Source organism: Carya illinoinensis, chromosome 8, assembly GCF_018687715.1.
Source record: "Carya illinoinensis cultivar Pawnee chromosome 8, C.illinoinensisPawnee_v1, whole genome shotgun sequence".
Lineage (NCBI taxonomy): Eukaryota > Viridiplantae > Streptophyta > Magnoliopsida > Fagales > Juglandaceae > Carya > Carya illinoinensis.
The window spans coordinates 5,250,263-5,271,299 of record NC_056759.1 but is presented as its reverse complement, the minus strand read 5'-3'; the positions used below and the strand labels follow the sequence as shown (position 1 = coordinate 5,271,299).

Sequence of the window (21,037 nt, the reverse complement as noted above, 5' to 3'; positions counted from 1 at the left end):
CGAAATTATACGTGAAACATTATATTAAAATGGATAAAATTACAATTGTTAGATACAATAGTATCATCAAACATCTCGGTAGAATAATGTATATCCGATTTATTAAGAGAATATTGATTATCATCAGCTTCTTATTTTTTCTTATTGATAAGATATTATTAATACAAAAGATAGTTAAGTAACGACATTGTCTAGCGATCCATCCATATAATGCAGCGAAGGCTCTTCCCTGCTTGGAGCAATTCGAAGGCTTTGTTAATTTCTTGAAAGCTCAACTCGTGTGTTATGAACCCGTCCAAACTAAGCTCCTGCAACACAAACACACACTAATTATTGTACCTCATCATGTGTATTCAACATTGACACTACATTCTACAACAACATAAATGTTGTATTTGGACTTTAAAAAAAGACCAGTTTCTTCTCAAAAAAATATAAAATAAGAGTGCAATCGGTATAAAATAAGCGAGATTATGTTGCCTTGAGTAATAATCACCTTATCAAGGTATTTCTTGATTAGAAGAGGAATGTCAAATTTGGACTTGAGACCTCCGAAGAATGTGCCGACGACACTTTTGCCTCTCAGAAGCTCGTAGGAACTGATGGTCAACGGCAAGCCATGCATCTCCGCACCAATTATCACCGTCTTTCCCCAACCCTGACCTCAGAAGACCAACTACCGAATCAACAAATTTCTTTAAACACATTGAAGACCAAAACGAGTCGAAATTGAAAGGATACATATTGCATGCATCCATGCATAAATTAAGGCGAGGAGAGGGAGAGGGAGAGACGAAGAACCTCTCGACTGCTTTTAAAAGCGTCTTGCATTAATGATGCCAACCCGACACACTCAAAGCAATAGTCAGCACCCCCATTAGTCATCTCCTTAATTACCTGTTTTATCAGTTTCACCGGATTATAAACTCAGAGAGAGCAAGTCCGGCAAAATAAACTTGATGGGTTTCGTTATTTTTTGAATTAAAAAATAATTATATTTTATTTAAAATAATTGTGTTTGTTTTTGAAATCCAAACAGTTGCTATAATCATTTCAAATTTTCAATACTCTGACCACGCTGATTGGCTTTTCTGCAGTACAGGTTGCCGGGTTGACAAAATCAGTGACTCCAAATTTCTTTCCTGCATAGTTAAAATTAAAATATAATGGCAACCCATGACATTGATTGAAAAATCAATTCATCTTATTTTATCTTATTATGATAATTTTTTTAATTTATAAATAAAATATAATAAATAATCTAATTTTTTTAAATTTTAAAATAATAATAATATTAAAAAATAAAATTCTAATAATATTTTATATAAATTTTTAATTTTCATATAAAATTATGTTATCTTATTTCATTCCAGTCAATCTCTAAACATCCTTTTAAAGGAAAAAAAATCCTTCGACCCATCAAAGGAAAGGGAGATCTCAAGTGAATAGACAGTTACGTACCTATCTCGAACTTTTCAGGATTCAAGTCCACACCTATAATCTTCGAAGCTCCGCGAAGTCTTGCTCCCACCGCAACCTGTTATCAAGTTGTGCTTCTATAGTTCATCAAAATTTCCAATGATTTATTGTGAGGTAGTAATTAGTTTTACTTCCATTAGTTTGGAACCAATAAATAAGTGAATGATTTTGACTATTTGTGTTATGTCATTTTAACTTTTTGAGTCTACTTGATTTCGAGAGCATTTTGAACAGTGCTACTTTTTATCTTACGTTACTCTTAGTCACGTGTATAAATTTTTAAAATATGTTACATCAATTAAAGATAATAGTTCCGTTTGGTTATACAGATGAGATGAGATAAAATATTTTAAATAGTAATAAATAAAATATTGTTATAATATAATTTTTAAATATTAATTTTGTATTGAGATTTGAAAAAATTAAATTATTTATTATATTTTATATTGAAATTTGAAAAAATTGTAATGATGAATTGAGATGAGATGAGATTTTTAGTTTTGGTTAACCAAACAAGAGTTTTTGGATATTAAAGTTTAAATATCACTCAAATATAAAATATTTTTAATTTTCAATTTCATCATCTAATAATTACAACTTACTCAAACTTTTAAATAAAAGACACAAAAAAATACAATTTGTTTAAATTTTAAAACAAAAATAATAATATTAAATAATAATATTTAAAGAAATTTTTAACTTTATAATATTTTTATCTAATTTTTTTATTTTAATTTTTTAAATTTTAATAAAATATCTTAATTTTAATTTTCTGACATATTTTAACTATTTTAAAATATTATAAGTACCCAGATAGGCTAAGAGAAGGAAAAAGAAGAAGCGCCGATGAGGCCAGCAATGGACTTGAAACATGGCCCACTCTGCCTGGCTGATCATTGCGTTCAATTTTCATACCGCAAGTCCAACAGCACCGAGCCCAAAGATAGCCACTGTGGATCCTTCTTCAACCGCTGCCACTTTCCACGCTGATCCCAACCCTGCAATCCCACTCACATTTTCACAACTGACCACGTGAATTAGTGGACCTTAGGGCAATTAAAGGCAGAGCGCATGTCCCCAAAAATGTCAGCAATAATCCCCACATGTGTGGACGGTGTTTCGATAATGAAAGCACCAACACTTTTTAATATATTTTTTTATTTTTATATTTTTTTATTAATATTTAATATTTTATAATTATTTTATAATTCCTTTTTTATTAATATTCATAATATATTTCAACACCCCTCAATACTCAAATCCAACCTAAACCCATGGTTAATGGTGCCGTTGTCTACATCCTTTTCTACTCCATTTTTCAACTGCTTACTTTCAAATTCAACAAATATAATTGAAAGAAAATAATTCTTTATTTAGTCGAACAAGAACAGGCCAAAGTTATCCCAATACTTCGGCAAAAATGACGGACGGAGAAATGAAAGGAAGTGGGGGGGGGGGGGGCGGGAAACTGGAGAATGGAGATAGAGATTTCCACAGACTAACCGGTTGAGACGCCGCAGCTAAGCAAGCAGGCTTTATCAACAGGAATGTCGGGAGTAATTTTCACGGCATGGGCTTCATCAACCACGGTATACTCGGAGAAGCTGGAAACCCCAACGAAATGGTGCAACACTTCTCCCTTGAGATCCTTAAATCTGCTGGTTCTGTCCCTGGGCATGTCGGGGATGATGTTTTTCCCGAAAACCGAGCAGTCGTTGCTCTTCTCCGACATGCAATCCCTGCATTTCCTGCAGTTTGGTTGGAACACGGGCAACACTAGATCCCCCTTTATCAGCTCTTCTACATGCTCTCCCACACTTTCAACGACACTATTACCCAAGACAAGCATGACCAAATCAAAAGCCAAAACAAGCCAAAAAAATAAACAAACCCAGAACGATGATAGTAATTAATGAGCTGAACAGGAGAATTAAGAATATTCAGTGAATTAGAGTCAAATTACCCGACAGCTTCGTGCCCAAAAATTCTTGGAAAAAGTCCAATGGGTGCCTAGAGGGGATAGTGCAGTTGAGTTAATTCCGTTCAAAAAGTCCAATGGGAACCTGGATTTTTTTTCTTGGAGAGCTTACCTTCATTTTCCAAAAGGTAAGATCAGTGTGACAAAGGGATGTGCAGATAATTTTGATCCGAACCTCCCAAGCTTTAGGTGGGTCAACCTCTATTTCCTCGATCATGAGTGGCTCCCCCGGGTTTCTGCAAACTGCAGCTGTTTTTGAATTACAAAGAAAGAAACACGATTCTGTTAATAAGAGATCCAAACAGCCCAAATAAGAGATAGATATATAAATATATATCGTACAGAAAAACTGAGTGATAGATTTGAGGATGAGAGAGATAGAGGGAAATAACCTTTGCATCTGATTACTTTTCTTGCCGTTTCTGGGGTGCAGTGGCTCTCCATGGCAATGAATAAATTCACCACTTCTTTTTGGGAAAGCTTATAAGTAGTAGAGAAAGTTGGTTGCCCGATCTTCTTCCTGCCTGCCTTCTTTATGCAGGTAGAATTTTCTCTCTCATCACAAATAAAACAGAAAAGCTTGTATGCCGCCCACCGCTACAGTGTCCGCTGAGTAAAAAAATTTATTTATTTATTTTATTTGATGATTAAAGAAATATTAAAAAAAAAAAAAAGACTAGCGGAATAAAATAAGGCCCGCCTTTAGAACTTCCCCAAATAAAAAATGAACTGCACCCCAGAATGAGATTCGGAAGTTTATAACTTTATTCTGAGTCTTTCTGCGAGTGACAAACACGCAGACGGAGGGTTTTATAAAATTAATGATTCTTTTTATTAAATGCTTTAGCCAATTTCATCAAAATAAATGAAATTTTAAATTATTTTTAATGTAAAGTAAATTTAAGATTATTATTTATTTATAAATTTATTTTTTAAAAATTTATTTAAAATTCTCAAGGGTATAACCGCTCTCATTTTGTATATTTTTTTAAAATCGAAAAGGTATAATTTTAAAAATTTAAAAACCAATATCGGAATGATTAACTATCTAAATTGAAACTTCCAATCGAAAAATCAGAATTTTCAATTTTTTCAATTAGAAGTTTTGATTTCAATCATGTCCGGTTTGAATTTTTCGGTTTTACAGATTAATTATGTTAGTAATAACATAATGTTTACATAAACTAAACTATTAGTCTATTTATATTATAGTATAAGTATATTAGTTTATAATAATTGACACATACTTGTATAATATTGAATTTAATTATAGTATATATAAATTGTAAACTTTTTATATAGATATATATATATATATATGATTAAATGTGTAAAAATTTATTTAAGAAAAGAATATATATTATTATTTATTATACCAAAAACTTTATATAATGTAAGTTTACATTAATAAGTTAATATTAATGTTTATGTTTGAAATTAAAATTTTATGTTATATTAATTTTATATTATAAGATTAAGATTTATATATATCAAATGTTATATTATAAATTATAAGATTAATTTTATGTTATGATATTAGAAATTTATGTTATATTAATTAAAAATTTAACATATAATATATATAATATAATAAAATATATATATAATATCGGTTCAATTCGGTTTAATCAATAATTATGAAAGTCAATACTATACCGATTTAATATTGATTTTGAATTAGTTTGAGTCAATCCGATTAATCGATGAGTAATGCTATACATTACACTATTATTTTTGTTGAATCTAAATTTTTAAGATTCGTATAACTATATATCTATACATAGATTTTAATGATAACAAATGAATTCAAAAAATAAATTAGTCTTAAATTCAAATTGTCTACACAATGGAATCAAGCATATCAAGGAACCAAGCATGAGCAAGAAGGGAACAAGTTAATATTAAAGTCATAGAGTAATGTTGTAAATATCTTAAAAATTTAAAATTATGATTAAGGTTCAAAATTAATATTTTATCATAAAGTATTAAAATACATTTTCCACATGTGCATAAATATTTTAAAAATTAAATTTGAAAATTTTGAAAGATTATTGATTGTCATCTTTCACATGTGCATGACATGATTAAAAGTTTAAATTTTGAAAATATTAAAGATGATTGATTGTTATGTTTCACATATGTATGGTTTATTTGAATATTTTCAAACGTGATTAATATTCTTTTTGACTTATGCAAAAAGTAGATGATTTTGTTTAAAAATTTGAAAATATTAAAGATGATAGATTGTCATCTTTCACATGTGCATGCTTTATTTGAATATTTTCAAAAGTGATTGATACTTTTTTTGACTTATGCAAAAGGTAGATATTTTGTTTGAAAAAATTTGAAAAGTAAAGTATATTCATTTTGTCATATGCCAAAAGTAAAAAAAATTAGGTTTGAATTTTTTGAAAACTAAATAATGTTATCTTTGACATGTGAATCTTTTTAAATTTGAATGTGAAATCTCATGTGCCTATAAATAGATCATTTGAGAGTTTCAAATTTACAACACCAAGAGTATACAACATTCATTCAAAACTTTCATTCTCTTTTCTCTAAGTATTGAATCTTAAATCTTGTTAATTTTGAGATGTATATAGTTTGCGCTGTATTGTTCTTATTTCACTCATTGAGATATGTTTTCTGATAATTTACCCACTATCAGTTCTTGTATCAATAGAAATATGTGTATAATCCTTGCGCGTGTAGAAAGTGTTCTACACAGCTAATAGTTGAATAATTACGTGTAAGGTGATTGCAAGTGTAGAGGGTATTCTACACGGATCATTTGTAGTAGTGTTATTCAAAAGTGTAATAGGTTTCTATTTCCATCTGAATGAGGTTGAATAATGAATTTAGGGATCTTCAATGGGTATCTTAAGTCGAGGACGTAGGTAGTGGAGTCAAACCTCATTAATATACTGAATTTGTTTCTCTTTTATCCTTACTCTTTATATTTATTACTACTTCGTTTTTTTTTTATATTTTATATTGTGTATTTGATTTATAATTGTTAATTTTTTAAATATAACTCAATTCACTCCCCTCTTATGTTAGTAATTTGGGCAACAATTGGTCTCAGAGTAATGACTTTGTTATAACTGGTACAAGAAGTTTTTCAAAATTCCTTTTTCCATTCGTAAAGTTTTCAATAATATTTTCTAAATCAGTTATTTTCTTCTTCAACTCAAGATTTTCATCATTCAAAACGATGCTTTCTTTTCTTAAAACAACAATTTCGATTGTTAAAGAAAAATTTTTCTTTTTCAAAGTAGCATACCTGATATCCAATTTTTCAATTTTCTCATATACATCTTTTAAAACATTTTACAATTCTTCATATAAAGTATCTTCAATATTATCAAGATTTGTCACCTCAATATCATTTTTAGCCATAAGACAAAAATTTGCTGATACTTCATTACTTGCTTCACTATTTGAGTTACTTTCATGAGGAATAACTTTAAGTGTCAGGCTCTGTTTTAGCTTTCTTTCTTCTTCTCCTCTTTTCAATATGTACTCATGGGTGATAAGTGACCTGATGAGTTTATTCACTTCGAGCTTCTTGAGGTCTCTAGTTTCAAGAGTCGCTGTCACTTTTGATTTCCAGCGTTTTGGTAAAGAGTTGAGAATTTTTCTTACTATCTCAACCTTGGAATAAATATTGTCAAGAGCTGTTAAGCTATTTATGATATTAGTAAAACACATGTATATACTAGAAATAGATTCATCATCATTTATCTTAAACATTTCATATTCATAAGTAAGAATATAAATTTTTAATTCATTTACTTGCGAAGTTCCTTCATAAGTAACTTTCAAATTATGCCAAATTTCTTTTGAGGTAGCGTAAGCCATTATTCTATTAAATTCATTTCCACTGAGAGCATTATATAATAAATTCATAGCAGTTAAATTCAATGTATAAAGTATATCATCTTCACGATTAAACTCTTCTTTTTTCTTTTTGACCTTTACTCCATTAATTACTTTTGTTGAAATATAAGATTCATTTACAATACATTTTTAGATTTCTTGACTTTGAACCTGAATGAATATTCTCATTTTAATTTTCCAGAATAAATAATTGTCTCTACAAAAGAGTAGAGGCTGGCTGTTAGATTGACATTTACCAAATTAAACTACAATATTAGCCATAAGATCTTAACTCAAAAGATAGTTAATTTTATAATAGAGTCCTTACTCTGATACCAATTGTTTCCCAAATAACTAACATAAGAGGGGGTGAATTAGGTTATATTTGAAAAATTAATAATTATAAATCAAATATACAATATAAAATATAAACGAAATAGGAAACAGAATAAATATAAAGAATAAGAGTAAGAGAGAAGCAAACTCAGTATGTTAAGGAGATTCGACTCCACTGCCTACGCCCTGGCCTCAAACTACCCATTGAGGATTCTCAAATTTACTATTTAACCTCTTTCAGGTGAAAATAAAAACGTATTACACATCTGAATAATATCGCTACAAAAGATCTATGTATAATACTTTATACACTTGCAATCACCTTACACGTGGTGATTTAACTATTTCTTGTGTAGAACACTTTCTACACGCACAAGGGTTATACACACAATTTTAGTGATACAAAAGCTAATTATATGTAGGTTATCAGAAAATACTAATCAATGAGTGAAATAAGAACAATACAGCGCAAATTATATCTCTCTCAAAACGAGCAAGGTTTAAGGCTCAATACTTAGAGAAGAGATAATGAAAACTTTGAATGAATGTTGTATGTTCTTGGTGTTGTAAATGTGAAGCTCTCAAATGATCTATTTATAGGCATATGAGACTTCATATTCAAATTTAAAAAAATTCACATGTCAAAAACAAAATAATTCACTTTTCAAAAATTTCAAATCTAATTTTTTTATTTTTTGCATATGACAAAAGAAGCACACTTTACATTTCAAAATTTTCAAATAAAATCTACATTTTGCATTAGTAAAAAAAAAGCGTCAATTACTTTTGAAAATATTCAAATAAAACAACTACATATGAAAGATAACAATCAATCATCTTTAATATTTTTAAAATTCAAACATTTAATCATGTCATGCACGTGTAAAAGATGACAATTAATTATATTTCAAAATTTTTAAATTTAATTTTAAAAAAATTCATGCACATGTAGAAAATATATTTTAATGCTTTATAATAAAATATTAATTTTAAGTCTTAATCCTAATTTCAAATTTTTAAGAGATTTACAATATTGTTGTATGACTTTAATGTGAATTTGTTTCATTCTTGTTCATACTTAGTTCTTTGATGTGCTTGACTACATTGTGTAGACAACTTAAGCTTGAGACTCCTTTATTTTTGAATTAATTTGTTATCATTAAAATCCATGTGTAAATATATAATTATACGAAACTTAAAACCTTAGGTTCAACAGGTTATAATTATCATGCTTGTCCACTTAGAAGAAAATATACAACGACTATTAGGGCCATATGTGTGCCTAAAAATTTTATTTTTTCTAATACTAATAAATGAAGGACCCAAAGAATTTGGGTACCAAAAAATATTATTTTAATTATTTTTAGAAGTATGCATCAAACAAAAATAAATTATTTTTAAATAGTGAATGTTCAAAACATATGACGAGAGATAAGATTAAGTTATTTGATCTTAGATATAAAGAAGAAGGACATGTAACATTTGGAAATAACTCGAAAGAGAAAATCATGGGAATAGGTAAAATTGGTAATGAATCTTCTCTCGTAATTGAAGATGTTCTACTTGTTGAAGGTCTAAAATATAATTTTTTGAGCATAAGTCAATTATGTGATAAATGATTTACACTTAATTTCAAAATGGATAAGTGCATTATTTTGAATAATCATTATTGCAATGTTTGTTTTATTGCTTTTAAAAACAACAATGTTTATACAATCGATTTTGAAAAAATTATCTCATAAGACGTTATTTGTTTTTCAGCTCAAAATGAAACTAGTTAGCTATGGCATAGAAGATTAGGTCATGCTAACATGTAACTTATTTTCAAATTTTCAAAAAATGATCTTGTGAGAGGTTTACCAAATGCACATTTTATTAAAGACAAAATTTATAATGCATGCCAATTTAGTAAACAAATAAAAACTTCTTTTAAAACCAAGAAACATATTTTCGCTACTAGACCACTGCAACTGATACACATTGATATTTTTAAAACAAATAGGATTACAAGTTTAGGAGGAAAATATTATGAATTTGTTATTATTGATGATTTCTCTAGATATATTTGGGTCATTTTTCTTGCTTATAAAGATGAGACACATAATATCTTTATCAAGTTATGCAAGAGAATTTAAAATGAAAATGGTTATATTTTTTCAAGTATCCGAAATGATAGGGGAAAAGAGTTTGTTAATAAAAATATTGAAACCTTTTGTGATGAAAATAATTTTCTGCATAATTTTTCTATTTCTCGAACTCCTCAACAAAATGTGGTAGTAGAGAGGAAAAATAAATCTATTCAAGCGATGGCAAGAACAATGTTTAATAAGAACAATTTGCCTAATTACTTTTAGGTCGAAGCGGTAAGTAATGCATGTTATGTTATAAATAGAGTTATGATAATGTCTAAATTAGATAAAATCCCATATGAGTTTTAGAATAAGAAAAAACCTAATTTTAGTTACTTTCATGTATTTAGATGCAAATATTTTATTTTGAATGACAGAGATAATTTAAGCAAATTTGATGCAAAATCTGATGAATGTATATTTCTCGAATATTCTACTAATAATAAAATTTATAGAGTATTCAATAAGAGTCCTTTTTTATACTAAAGTATTTTTAAATATCACTCAAATACAAAATATTTATAATTTTCAATTTTATCATCTACTAATTACAACTTAAACTTTCAAATAAAACACACAAAAAATACATTTTGTTTAAATTTTAAAACAAAAATAATAATATTAAATAATAATATTTAAAGAAAATTTTAACTTTATAATATTTTTATCTAATTTTTTCTCTTTTATTTTTTAAAATTTAAATAAAATATCTTAATTTTAACTATTTCACTATTATTTATAAATATTTTAAAATATTATAAATACCGTGACGGGCGCAAAATAGCTATAACTTAAATTCACTGAAATTTTGGGAACCTCTGAACTGGTGGAGAAACAAATGTATGCAGGCTATACAGTTTAATCATAGCTGTCAGGCTAAAAGAAACACTACCATCCCACTTTCTCACGTATATTTTAATTGTAGGAGTTACTAGAGAGAACGTTTGAGTTAGCCGTCATACAATGGAATTACCCATGGTTCTAACATAAAATGTGTGCGCGCACATGCACATGGGTGTAAAATAAAACATAGAGATGTATAGTTTAATTTGATTATAGAAAAAAACACGGAGTTACCATCATAAGATTTGAGTTGAGGAAGAACATCTTGCCAACGGCCAAATATTATCTTTACATTATCCTTCTCACCCCAGCCAGTACGAAGTATTCGTTCATAAACTTCTGGGTGAGCCTCAATGATAGTGTGCTTGACCGGCGCATATTGCTGAATGGCAGTATCAACAAGGCCCATTCCAAATCCAATATTCAGAATGTGGCCACCTCCTGAGCAAACTGCTTTGTCATGAGCCTCCATTAAAGTTTCTCCCAAGCCATCACGACAGCCTTGCTGTCAGAGTCCATCAGCTTATCCTCACTAAAAATAACCCTATCTTCCAAGTAATCTACATCGAGATTACCATTTTTATTTTCTGTTCTTGCAATTGGCCCGAGGACCAATTCAGCCTGGATCCCTGTTGATATATAGAGTTATATGCATATCAATATATTTTTTATGAGTATATACACATAAATACACACACCCACGAATGTAATTAGATCCTCACACCAACGAAATCAGGTACCCTTCATCAAATGCCTTGAGCTCATTAGCTCCGTATACAGACCTAATTGAAGAGATCAAACCCATTTTTGGTTGAAACAAAGGATATCCATTGTTCAAAGATGTAAGAATATTTGCTGCATGAGGAGTTACAGTCACTAAAACCCATTTGAAATTTTGAATATGCATACAGACGTAGTAATCAACGTTACATACAACAAGAATGAAGTATGCAAATCTAGAACTGCCTTTATTTCACAGTAACGTTTTATAATCCTCGCTTGTTAGTGACTAACCGATGGTATCAGCTACAAGAGATTTTAGTGTGTTGTGCTTCTAGCCTGTCCAAAAATCACACAAAATAATTTTAAAGTGATTCAGTAAATTGCCTACGTCTACTGGAGCCTCTTTTATAGAATTTGTACAAGATTTACAAAAATCTACAAATTCTCATCTCTCCCTCACGTCCATCTTTCTCTATTTTTCTTTCTCCCACTGTCCTTGATCTCTCACCGCAGTGAGGATGAGTTTTTCTGCACACTTAAGCTCTCCTATTTATAGGAGAGCAGATCACTACATTGCAACAATTTGCTGCATGATGCTTGGGGAGGTGCCTAACAATACAAAAACACCGAACGGTGCCTAATAAGCCAAAAGAGAAACGGTGCATGTTTCTCACACACGTAGGGTGGCTTTTTAACATAGTGAACCATTTCTCAAAGCCTTCAGAAAACAGCAATTGGATTGGGACACCATACATCCATCTATGGCATTTAAATCTTGTTGTATCTCGACATTATCCGGACAATTAAATAATAAAGAAAAATGGAGAAAGCCAGAACAGAGAGGAATGAAGAGGGAATAACATTGAAGCATGAAACAAGCAAGCAAAGCACCTTATCGGCATTGAGGAGTGTATCAAAAGCTTCCTGGTGGCTAGTTTCCATAGTGAAATCGCCAGCAGAAAGGTTGGAGGGGGAGAGGGCGTTCCAGGGTGCGCCGGCTTCGAGAAGGATCTTGACAATGTGGGTGTGGCCATGCTTGGACATGCATGAGCGGAGCGAGGCCTTGCCCTTCGAAATAGGACGCATTCGCTCTGGAATCGATCAGAACTCTCAGCTCATTCATGTCGGCGCCACTCTTTACTACCTCAAATTGTTGCTCACCTAATTGGTCCATGTCTTGCGCGATTGAGTATGAAACCTTGCTCGGACCTCCAGAATCCCAGATACAAAAAATCTAAAGGATACGTTAATTAAACTTTCCTCCACTGAAGTTTCCTATTATTGACGTTTTCTCCCGAGGTTTCTAAAACTAGACTTTCTTCCATGTATGCTTTTTCCTCGTTTCCACCAATTTGTTCAGTGTCAAATTCATTAATATTTCAATTATCTACGTTATAATATATAAATGATTTTTTGCAAATTTAACACCGCCTTTGATGAATATCAAGTATTTATTCATACAAACCCCCCTTCTCTAACGTCTCTTTGAATCTGACATCTGCCTTTCTGGTCGTTGTTTTCTCCTATATTTCTCATCATGAGGTAGGATTTCATTAAAGTCACCTATCACACAATAGCCTTTATTAGCCTGTGGTTTTAATGAGCTTAAAAGGCTCCATGTTGCTTCTCTTAAGCTAGAATCAAGCTGACCATAAAAGCCTGTTAACAACCATTTTTCTGCATAATCTGGTTCTTTGATCCAAGCACTTATATGCCAAACAGAAAAATTCTCCACCTCTAGTACTTCTACCATATGGTCCCACATCAGCATCAAACCCCCATTCAACCCTACTGATTCAACTACCATGCATCCCTTGAATTTTAGTCTCCTCCTTAGACTTTCAGCTTTTATTTTTTTAACTTTGTTTCTATTAAAAACACTACACTGGGCTTCTTTTCCTCCACCATATAGCAGGGATCCACCTGGAGCAACAAGCACGAGGATGAGACATTTACAAAAGAAATGTTAGATAAGGCAGTTGCCAACTCAAAATAGATGGATAACCATACAGAAGGATGGGTGGATGTGCTGGTGGACAAGTGCTCAGATCATAGGCCTATCTTGCTAAGTAAGAGTCTGAGAACAGGCTTGGGAGGTAGACAAAAGAGGCTATTTAGATTTGAGGCCAGTTGGGTACTAGATGGTAACTGTGAAGAAATTGTTAAAACAGTTTGGAAAGAGGGCACTAAAGATGGGATACCTACCATGAAACTCTTAAACAAGCTGGCTATGACAGAAGGAGCCATTTCGAGGTAGAGTAAGCAAATGGTTATTGATCAGAAGAAGCTATTAACAGAAAAGACTGCTCAATTGAGAAAGTTACAAGAACAAGAAGGAAGACACAATATTGCAGCTATAAAAGACCTTCAAAAGCAATTAGGGATCATGATGGCAAAAGAGGACTTGAAGTGGAGGCAAAGAGAAAAGGTGAATTGGTATCAACTTGGAGATAAAAATACTAAGTTTTTTCACTGTTGTATAAACCAGAGAAGGAAGGTCAACACGATTCAAGAAGTAACTAATGAGATGCATAAAAGACATACTAGTCAAGAAGAATTGGCAGGGACTTTCAAGGCATATTTTGAGAGTATGTTTGCCTCCTCTAAACCTGGCAGTGAGGATATTGAAAACTGTTTAAGGAATCTAAACCCTTATGTTACTAGTAGAATGAATGAACAGTTATCTAAATTTTTAACTAGAGAAGAAGTTGAGGCAGCCATTAAACACATGGCGCCATACAAGTCACCTGGGCTCGACGTCTTTGGAGCTTGCTTCTACCAGAAATATTGGCACCTTGTAGGAGAAGGAGTCAGCAACTCAGTTTTGGCCTGGTTGAATGGTAACTTTTTATCCTTTATGGCAAATTATACTTACATTACCCTTATTCCCACGAAAAAAGAATCCAAAATGGCTAGTGACTATAGACCTATTAGTCTGTGTAATGTGGCTTACAAAATTATGGCAAAAGTAATGGAAAATAGATTAAAAAGAGTGCTAAATGATATCATCTCCCTTAATCAAAGTGCTTTCATACCTGAAAGATTAATCACTAATAACATTCTGGTAGCTTTCGAGGTGTTGCACACTATGAAAGTGAGGAAGAAGGGGAAAGAAGGGCATATGGCCATCAAACTTGACATGTCAAAAGTCTATGATAGGATTGAGTGGCCTTTTTTGAAAGTTGTCATGGAGAAAATGGGGTTCTATTCTAATTGGATCGAGTTGGTTATGAAATGTATGTCTTCAGTTTCATACTCATTTCTTGTTAACGGGAAACCAAGAGAAAAGATCATGCCATCGAAAGGCTCAAGGCAAGGGGATCATCTATCCCCTTACCTGTTTATTTTGTGTGCTGAGGGGCTTAGTTCCTTGCTAAACTTCTCAGACCAGAAAGGAGAGACTAGAGGTGTAACTGTTTTTAGGGGAGAGACTAGAGTTAACCATCTCCTCTTTGCAGATGATTGTATTTTATTTGGGAGGGCCAAGTTTGAGGAATGGGAGAAGATCAAAGGTATACTCTGGCAGTATGAGAAAGCTTCAGGCCAGTTTATGAACAAAGACAAGACAATAGTTTTCTTTAGCTCTAACTCTAAGGAGGAAGAGAAAAGGAAAATCATGCAAAGTGGTGGAGCTGTCATGAGAGGTTCCTATGAGTCTTATTTGGATTTACCTCCACTAGTGGGAAGTTCTAAGTACAATGCCTTTAGGTGCATAAAAGAAAAAGTATGGAAAAAGATAAATAATTGGAAGAACTCCTTCTTGGCTGTAGCAGGGAAAGAAGTGTTGATCAAAGTAGTCATTCAGGCTATGCCCACGTACACTATGAGTGTATTCCAACTCCCAAAACAGTTATGCAAGGATCTTAATGTCATGTTGGGTAAGTTTTGGTAAGGCAATCACCAAATAGGAAAAGGCATGCAGTGGTGTAGTTGGGAAAAAATGGGAAGACAAAAGGGGTTAGGGGGCTGGGCTATAGGGATTTAGAGAACTTCAATATGACTTTCTTGGCTAAGCAGAATTGAAGATTACTTCAAAATGACAAAAGCATGGCTGCTAAGATAATGAAAGAAAAATATTTCAAGGAAAAGTCTCTTTTGACAGCAAAGTTGGGACATAGACCTTTTTATATATGAAGGAGTATGTGGAATGCTATGAAGTTACTTAAAGAGGGTCTGAGATGGAAGGTGGGGAATGGGAAGAAGATCAAGATATGGGGGCATAGATGGCTTGCCTTACCTTCATCTGGCATGTTGCAGTCACCAGTTAAAATACTAGATAGAGAAGCTTCTGTGTGTGAACTGATGAATGAGCAAGGGAATTGGAAGGAACCTTTAATCAAGAGCATTTTCAATGAGCTGGAAGCAGACAATATTTGCAGTTTGCCTCTGAGCAAGTTGAGGGTGGAGGACAGAATGATTTGGGGACCTTTTAACAAAGGACTGTTTTCTGTTAAAAGTGATTATCATTTAGATAAGGAAAGGAAGCAGGCCATCTGTGGTGGTTCTTCAAAGCAAGATGAGAGGAAAAGGAGCTGAGATAGTTTATGGAAGTTGAATGCTCCAGAGAAAATTAAAATTTTCTTCTAGAAAGCTGCATATGAACTTATGGCTACCAAAAGGAATCTATTTGCAAGAAAGATTACCAGCAATCTTTTATGTTATATCTGCAGAAGGGAGGAGGAAACAATGATGCATGTTACTTGGCAATGCCCAGCAGCATGTGATGTATGGTCAGAGTATTTGAAGAAGATGCAAAAAATGAAGTCCAATGAAGTTGATTTATTGGTTCTCAGGGGCAAATTAAGGGAATCATTTAATGAGAATGAACTAGAAGTTATAGCAGTAGTTATGAGGGGGTTATGGTTGAGGAGGAATGAAAGCATTTTTATGATAAATTTAAAACTCCAAGCCAGGTCTTAAGAATAGCAAAGAATGATATAGCCGAGTTTCAGCAGGCACAACAGTTGACCAAAGCCAAGAGTAACAGAAAGGAGGAGGTTAGCAGAAGAATCCAAGGGTGGATAAAACTAAGCTCAGGTTATGTTAAAGTTAACTGGGATGCAGCAATTCAAAAGATGGAAAAGAAGGTGGGTATGAGGGTGGTAATGAGAGATGAGGATGGAGACTTCTTAGTGGCAGTGGAAGAGCAAAAGCTTCACATTGATCTACTTGTGGTTGCAAAGGCACATGCTCTGTGGAGGGCTATGGAAGTGTGCAGAGAGCTTCGTTTGGCAAAGGTGCAGTTTGAAGGGGATGCTCAAGCAGTGGTTAATGCAGTAAATTCGATTACAGAGAACCTATCCTTCCATGGTAGTTTAATTGAGGATATAAAAATCTTACTAAAGCAAAGGAGTGGGTGGACAGTACAATATACACATAGATCCAATAACGAAGCTGCCCATTTATTAGCTAAGGAAAGTCAATCTTTACAGACTAGTTTGGTATGGATTGATAACATACCTGATTGCATTAAGAAAATTGTTGATAGTGAGAGTTCATGTAATGATCAATGATTAATGAAGTAAGTTTTTCCTTTAAAAAAAAATAAGTATTTATTCATAATTTTATTGATTCATTTTTCAAAATTCAATTTTATCTATATTCGAATTATAATATAAACATCGAAATTATGCGTAAAACATTATATTAAAATGAATAAAATTACAACTTTTAGATACAATAGCATCATCAAATTTCTTGGCATGATAATGTATATCCGATTTATTAAGAGAATGTTATCATTGCAACAAAATGAAGGGTGATCTTAGTTTAAATTGTGAATCATATATTGATTATCACCAGCTTCTTATTCTTTTGTATTGATAAGATATTATTAAGCAAAAATCTTATTATAAGTAATTATGCACTACATGTATTTATCTAATATGATTGGTAAGAAAATTAGACTTTAATAAAAATTATGCTAATTTAAATTTTGAATATGAAAGTAGCGGTATTGATAAGCAGATCGGTACACAAATTTATTTGTATATAGCAAAACTCTATCATTAATACAAAAGATAGCTAGGTACCAACATTGTCTAGCGATCCATCCATATAATGCAACGGAGGCTCTTCCCTGCTTGGAGCAATTCGAAGGCTTTGTTAATTTCTTGGAAGCTCAACTCATGTGTTATGAACTCGTCCAAACTAAGCTCCTGCAACACAAACACAGACTAATTATAGTGCCTCAGCATGCGTATTCAACATCGACACTACAATAAAATAAATGTTTTATTTTGGACTTTTAAAAAATACCATTTTCACCACAAAAAGTATTATTTAGTGCAACCATCATCAAATAAACGAGATTATGTCGCCTTAGTAACAATCACCTTATCAAGGTATTTCTTGATTAGGAGAGGAATGTCGGATTTGGGTTTGAGACCTCCGAAGAATGAGCCGACGACACTTTTGCCTCTCAGAAGTTCGTAGGAACTGACGGTCAACGGCGAGCCATGCATCTCCACACCAATTATCACCGTCTTTCCCCAACCCTGACCTCAGAAAACTAACCACCGAATCAACAACATTCTTAAAACATACTGAAGACCAAAACGACTCGAAATTGAAAGGATCCATATTGCATGCATCCATGCATAAATAAAGGCGAGGATAGGGAGAGACAGAGAACCTCTCGGCTGCTTTCAAAAGCGTCTTGCATTAATGATGCCAACCCGATACACTCAAAGCAATAGTCAGCACCCTTATCAGTCATCTCCTTGATTACCTGTTTCATCAGTTCCACCACAATACAAACTCAGAGAGAGAAAGTCCGGCAATATAAACTTGATGGTTTCGTTATTTTTTGAATTAAAAAAAATAATTATATTTTATTTAAAATAATTGTGTCTATATCGTTTCAATACTCTGACCTCGCTAACTGGCTTTTCTGCAGTACAGGTAGCTGGGTTGACAAAATCAGTGACTCCAAATTTCTTTCCTGCATAGTTAAAATTAAAATATAATGGCAACCCATGACATTGAATCCGTTTGGATTGAAACTCTCTGATTCATCTTATCTCATTTCGATGTTATATTTTTTTTTTTTTTAATTTGTAAATAAGATATAATAAATAATTCAATTTTTTTAAAATTAAAAATAATAATATTATTAAAAAATAATATTCTAAGAATATTTTATATAAATTTTTAACTTTCATCTAAAATTAATTTATCTCATCTCAACTCACTATTTAAACATTCTCTTAAAAGAGAAAAATCCTTCTACCCATAAAAGGAAAGGGAGATCCTCAAGTTAATAGACAGTTACGTACCTATCTCGAATTTTTCAGGATTCAAGTCCACACCTATAATCTTCGAAGCTCCGCGGAGTCTTGCTCCCACCGCAACCTGTTATCAAGTTGCGCTTCTAAAATTTATCAAAATTTCCAATGATTTATTGTAATTTGTGAGTTAGTAATTAGTTTTACTTCCATTAGTTTGGAACCAACAATAAATAAGTGAATGATTTTGACCATTTGTATCATGTCATTTTAACTTTTTGAGTCTACTTGATTTCGAGAGAGCATTTTGAACAGTGCTACTTTTTTATCTTAGGTTATTCTTAGTCACGTGTATAAATTTTTAAAATATGTTACATCAATTAAAGACAATAAGAGTCCTTTTGAATACTAAAGTTTATATAAATATCACTCAAATATAAAATCTTTTTAATTTTCAATTTTATCATCTAATAATTACAATTTACACAAACTTTCAAATAAAACACAAAAAAAAAAAAAAAAAAACAATTTGTTTAAATTTTAAAATAATAATAATATTAAAGAATAATATTTAAAGAAATTTTCAACTTTATAATATTTTTATTTAATTTTTTTCTTTTATTTTTTAAAATTTAATAAAATATTTTAATTTTAATTATTTCCCTACTATTTATAAATATTTTAAAATATTATAAGGACCCGGATGGGTTAGGAAAAGGAAAAAAGAGAAGCGCCGATGAGGCCAGCAATGGACTTGAAACATGGCCCACTCTGCCTGGCTGATCATTGCGTTCAATTTACATACCGCAAGTCCAACAGCACCGAGCCCAAAGATAGCCACTGTGGATCCTTCTTCAACCGCTGCCACTTTCCACGCTGATCCCAACCCTGCAATCCCATTCACATTTCCACAACTTACAGCTGTCAATTTTTTTATTATTTATTATTTTATATTTTTTATTCCTATTCAATATTCTATTATTACTTTTTTAACTACTTTTTTATTACTATTCGTTATATATCTCAACACTCCTCAATACTCAAATCCAACCTAAACCTAAACCCATGGTTAATGGTGCCGTTGTCTATATCCTTCTCTACTCCATTTTTCAACTGCTTACTTTCAAATTCAACAAATATAATTGACAGAAAATAATTCTTTATTTAGTCGAACAAGAACAAATATAATTCTTTTCTACTCCAATACTTCGGCAAAAATGATGAAAGGAGAAATGAAAGGAAGTAGGGGGAAAAAACTGGAGAATGGAGATAGAGATTTCCACAGACTAACCGGTTGAGACGCCGCAGCTAAGCAAGCAGGCTTTATCAACAGGAATGTCGGGAGTAATTTTCACGGCATGGGCTTCATCAACCACGGTATACTCGGAGAAGCTGGAAACCCCAACGAAATGGTGCAACACTTCTCCCTTGAGATCCTTAAATCTGCTGGTTCTGTCCCTGGGCATGTCGGGGGAGATGTTTTTCCCAAAGACCGAGCAGGCGTTGCTCTTCTCCGACATGCAATCCCTGCATTTCCTGCAGTTTGGTTGGAACACGGGCAACACTAGATCCCCCTTTATCAGCTCTTCTACATGCTCTCCCACACTTTCAACGACACTAGTACCCAAGACAAGCATGACCAAATCAAAAGCCAAAACAAGCCAAAAAAATAAACAAACCCAGAACGATGATAGTAATTAATGAGCTGAACAGGAGAATTAAGAATATTCAGTGAATTAGAGTCAAATTACCCGACAGCTTCGTGCCCAAAAATTCTTGGAAAAAGTCCAATGGGTGCCTAGAGGGGATAGTGCAGTTGAGTTAATTCCGTTCAAAAAGTCCAATGGGAACCTGGATTTTTTTTCTTGGAGAGCTTACCTTCATTTTCCAAAAGGAAAGATCACTGTGACAAAGGGATGTGCAGATAATTTTGATCCGAACCTCCCAAGCTTTAGGTGGGTCAACTTCAATTTCCTCGATCATGAGTGGCTCCCCCGGGTTTCTACAAACTGCAGCTGTTTTTGAATTACGAAGAAAGAAACCCGATTCTGTTAATAAGAGATCCAAACAGCCCAAAATAGAGATATATATATCGTACAGAAAAACTGAGTAATAGATGAGAGGATGAGAGAGATAAAGGGAAATAACCTTTGCATCTGATTACTTTTCCTGCCATTTCTGGGGTGCAGTGGCTCTCCATGGCAATGAATAAATTCACCACTTCTTTTTGGTAAAGCTTATAAGTAGTAGAGAAAGTTGGTTGCCCGATCTTCTTCCTGCCTGCCTTCTTTATGCAGGTAAAATCTTCTCTCTTATCACGAATAAAACGGAAAAGCTTGTATGCCGCCCACCGCTACAGTATCCGCTGAGTAAAAAAATTTATTTATTTTATTTGATGATTAAAGAAATATATATATTTTTTAAAAAAGACTAGCGGAATAAAA

The 21,037-nt window shown here is 32.4% G+C and overlaps 2 protein-coding genes across 8 annotated transcripts; both read right to left on the bottom strand.

Moving 5' to 3' along the window:
• Positions 1–5: 5 nt before the first annotated feature.
• Positions 6–4,077, bottom strand: LOC122319100 (alcohol dehydrogenase-like 2). 2 transcript variants are annotated; one of them, XM_043137001.1, is made up of 10 exons: positions 3,850–4,074; positions 3,570–3,706; positions 3,443–3,489; positions 2,983–3,308; positions 2,395–2,477; positions 1,462–1,537; positions 1,075–1,142; positions 802–897; positions 497–658; positions 6–308 (listed from the first exon to the last, which is right to left on the bottom strand). In XM_043137001.1, the coding sequence occupies exons 1-10, from the start codon at positions 3,899–3,901 to the stop codon at positions 192–194; spliced, it is 1,164 nt and encodes a 387-aa protein (XP_042992935.1). In that variant the 5' UTR covers positions 3,902–4,074; the 3' UTR covers positions 6–191. The 2 variants fall into 2 exon arrangements, with proteins under 2 accessions (XP_042992935.1, XP_042992936.1); XM_043137002.1 differs by lacking the exon at positions 6–308 and having other exon boundaries at positions 533–676; positions 3,850–4,077.
• A 6,928-nt stretch (positions 4,078–11,005) lies between these two features.
• LOC122317995 (alcohol dehydrogenase-like 2) lies at positions 11,006–21,037 on the bottom strand. Of its 6 annotated transcripts, none has more exons than XM_043135107.1 (11): positions 20,742–21,027; positions 20,472–20,608; positions 20,345–20,391; positions 19,885–20,210; positions 19,399–19,481; positions 18,645–18,720; positions 18,243–18,310; positions 18,002–18,097; positions 17,703–17,864; positions 17,404–17,543; positions 11,006–11,273 (listed from the first exon to the last, which is right to left on the bottom strand). In XM_043135107.1, the coding sequence occupies exons 1-10, from the start codon at positions 20,791–20,793 to the stop codon at positions 17,409–17,411; spliced, it is 1,182 nt and encodes a 393-aa protein (XP_042991041.1). In that variant the 5' UTR covers positions 20,794–21,027; the 3' UTR covers positions 11,006–11,273; positions 17,404–17,408. The 6 variants fall into 6 exon arrangements, with proteins under 6 accessions (XP_042991041.1, XP_042991043.1, XP_042991040.1 ...); XM_043135109.1 differs by having other exon boundaries at positions 11,010–11,273; positions 17,404–17,525; positions 20,742–21,017; XM_043135106.1 differs by lacking the exon at positions 11,006–11,273 and having other exon boundaries at positions 17,275–17,543.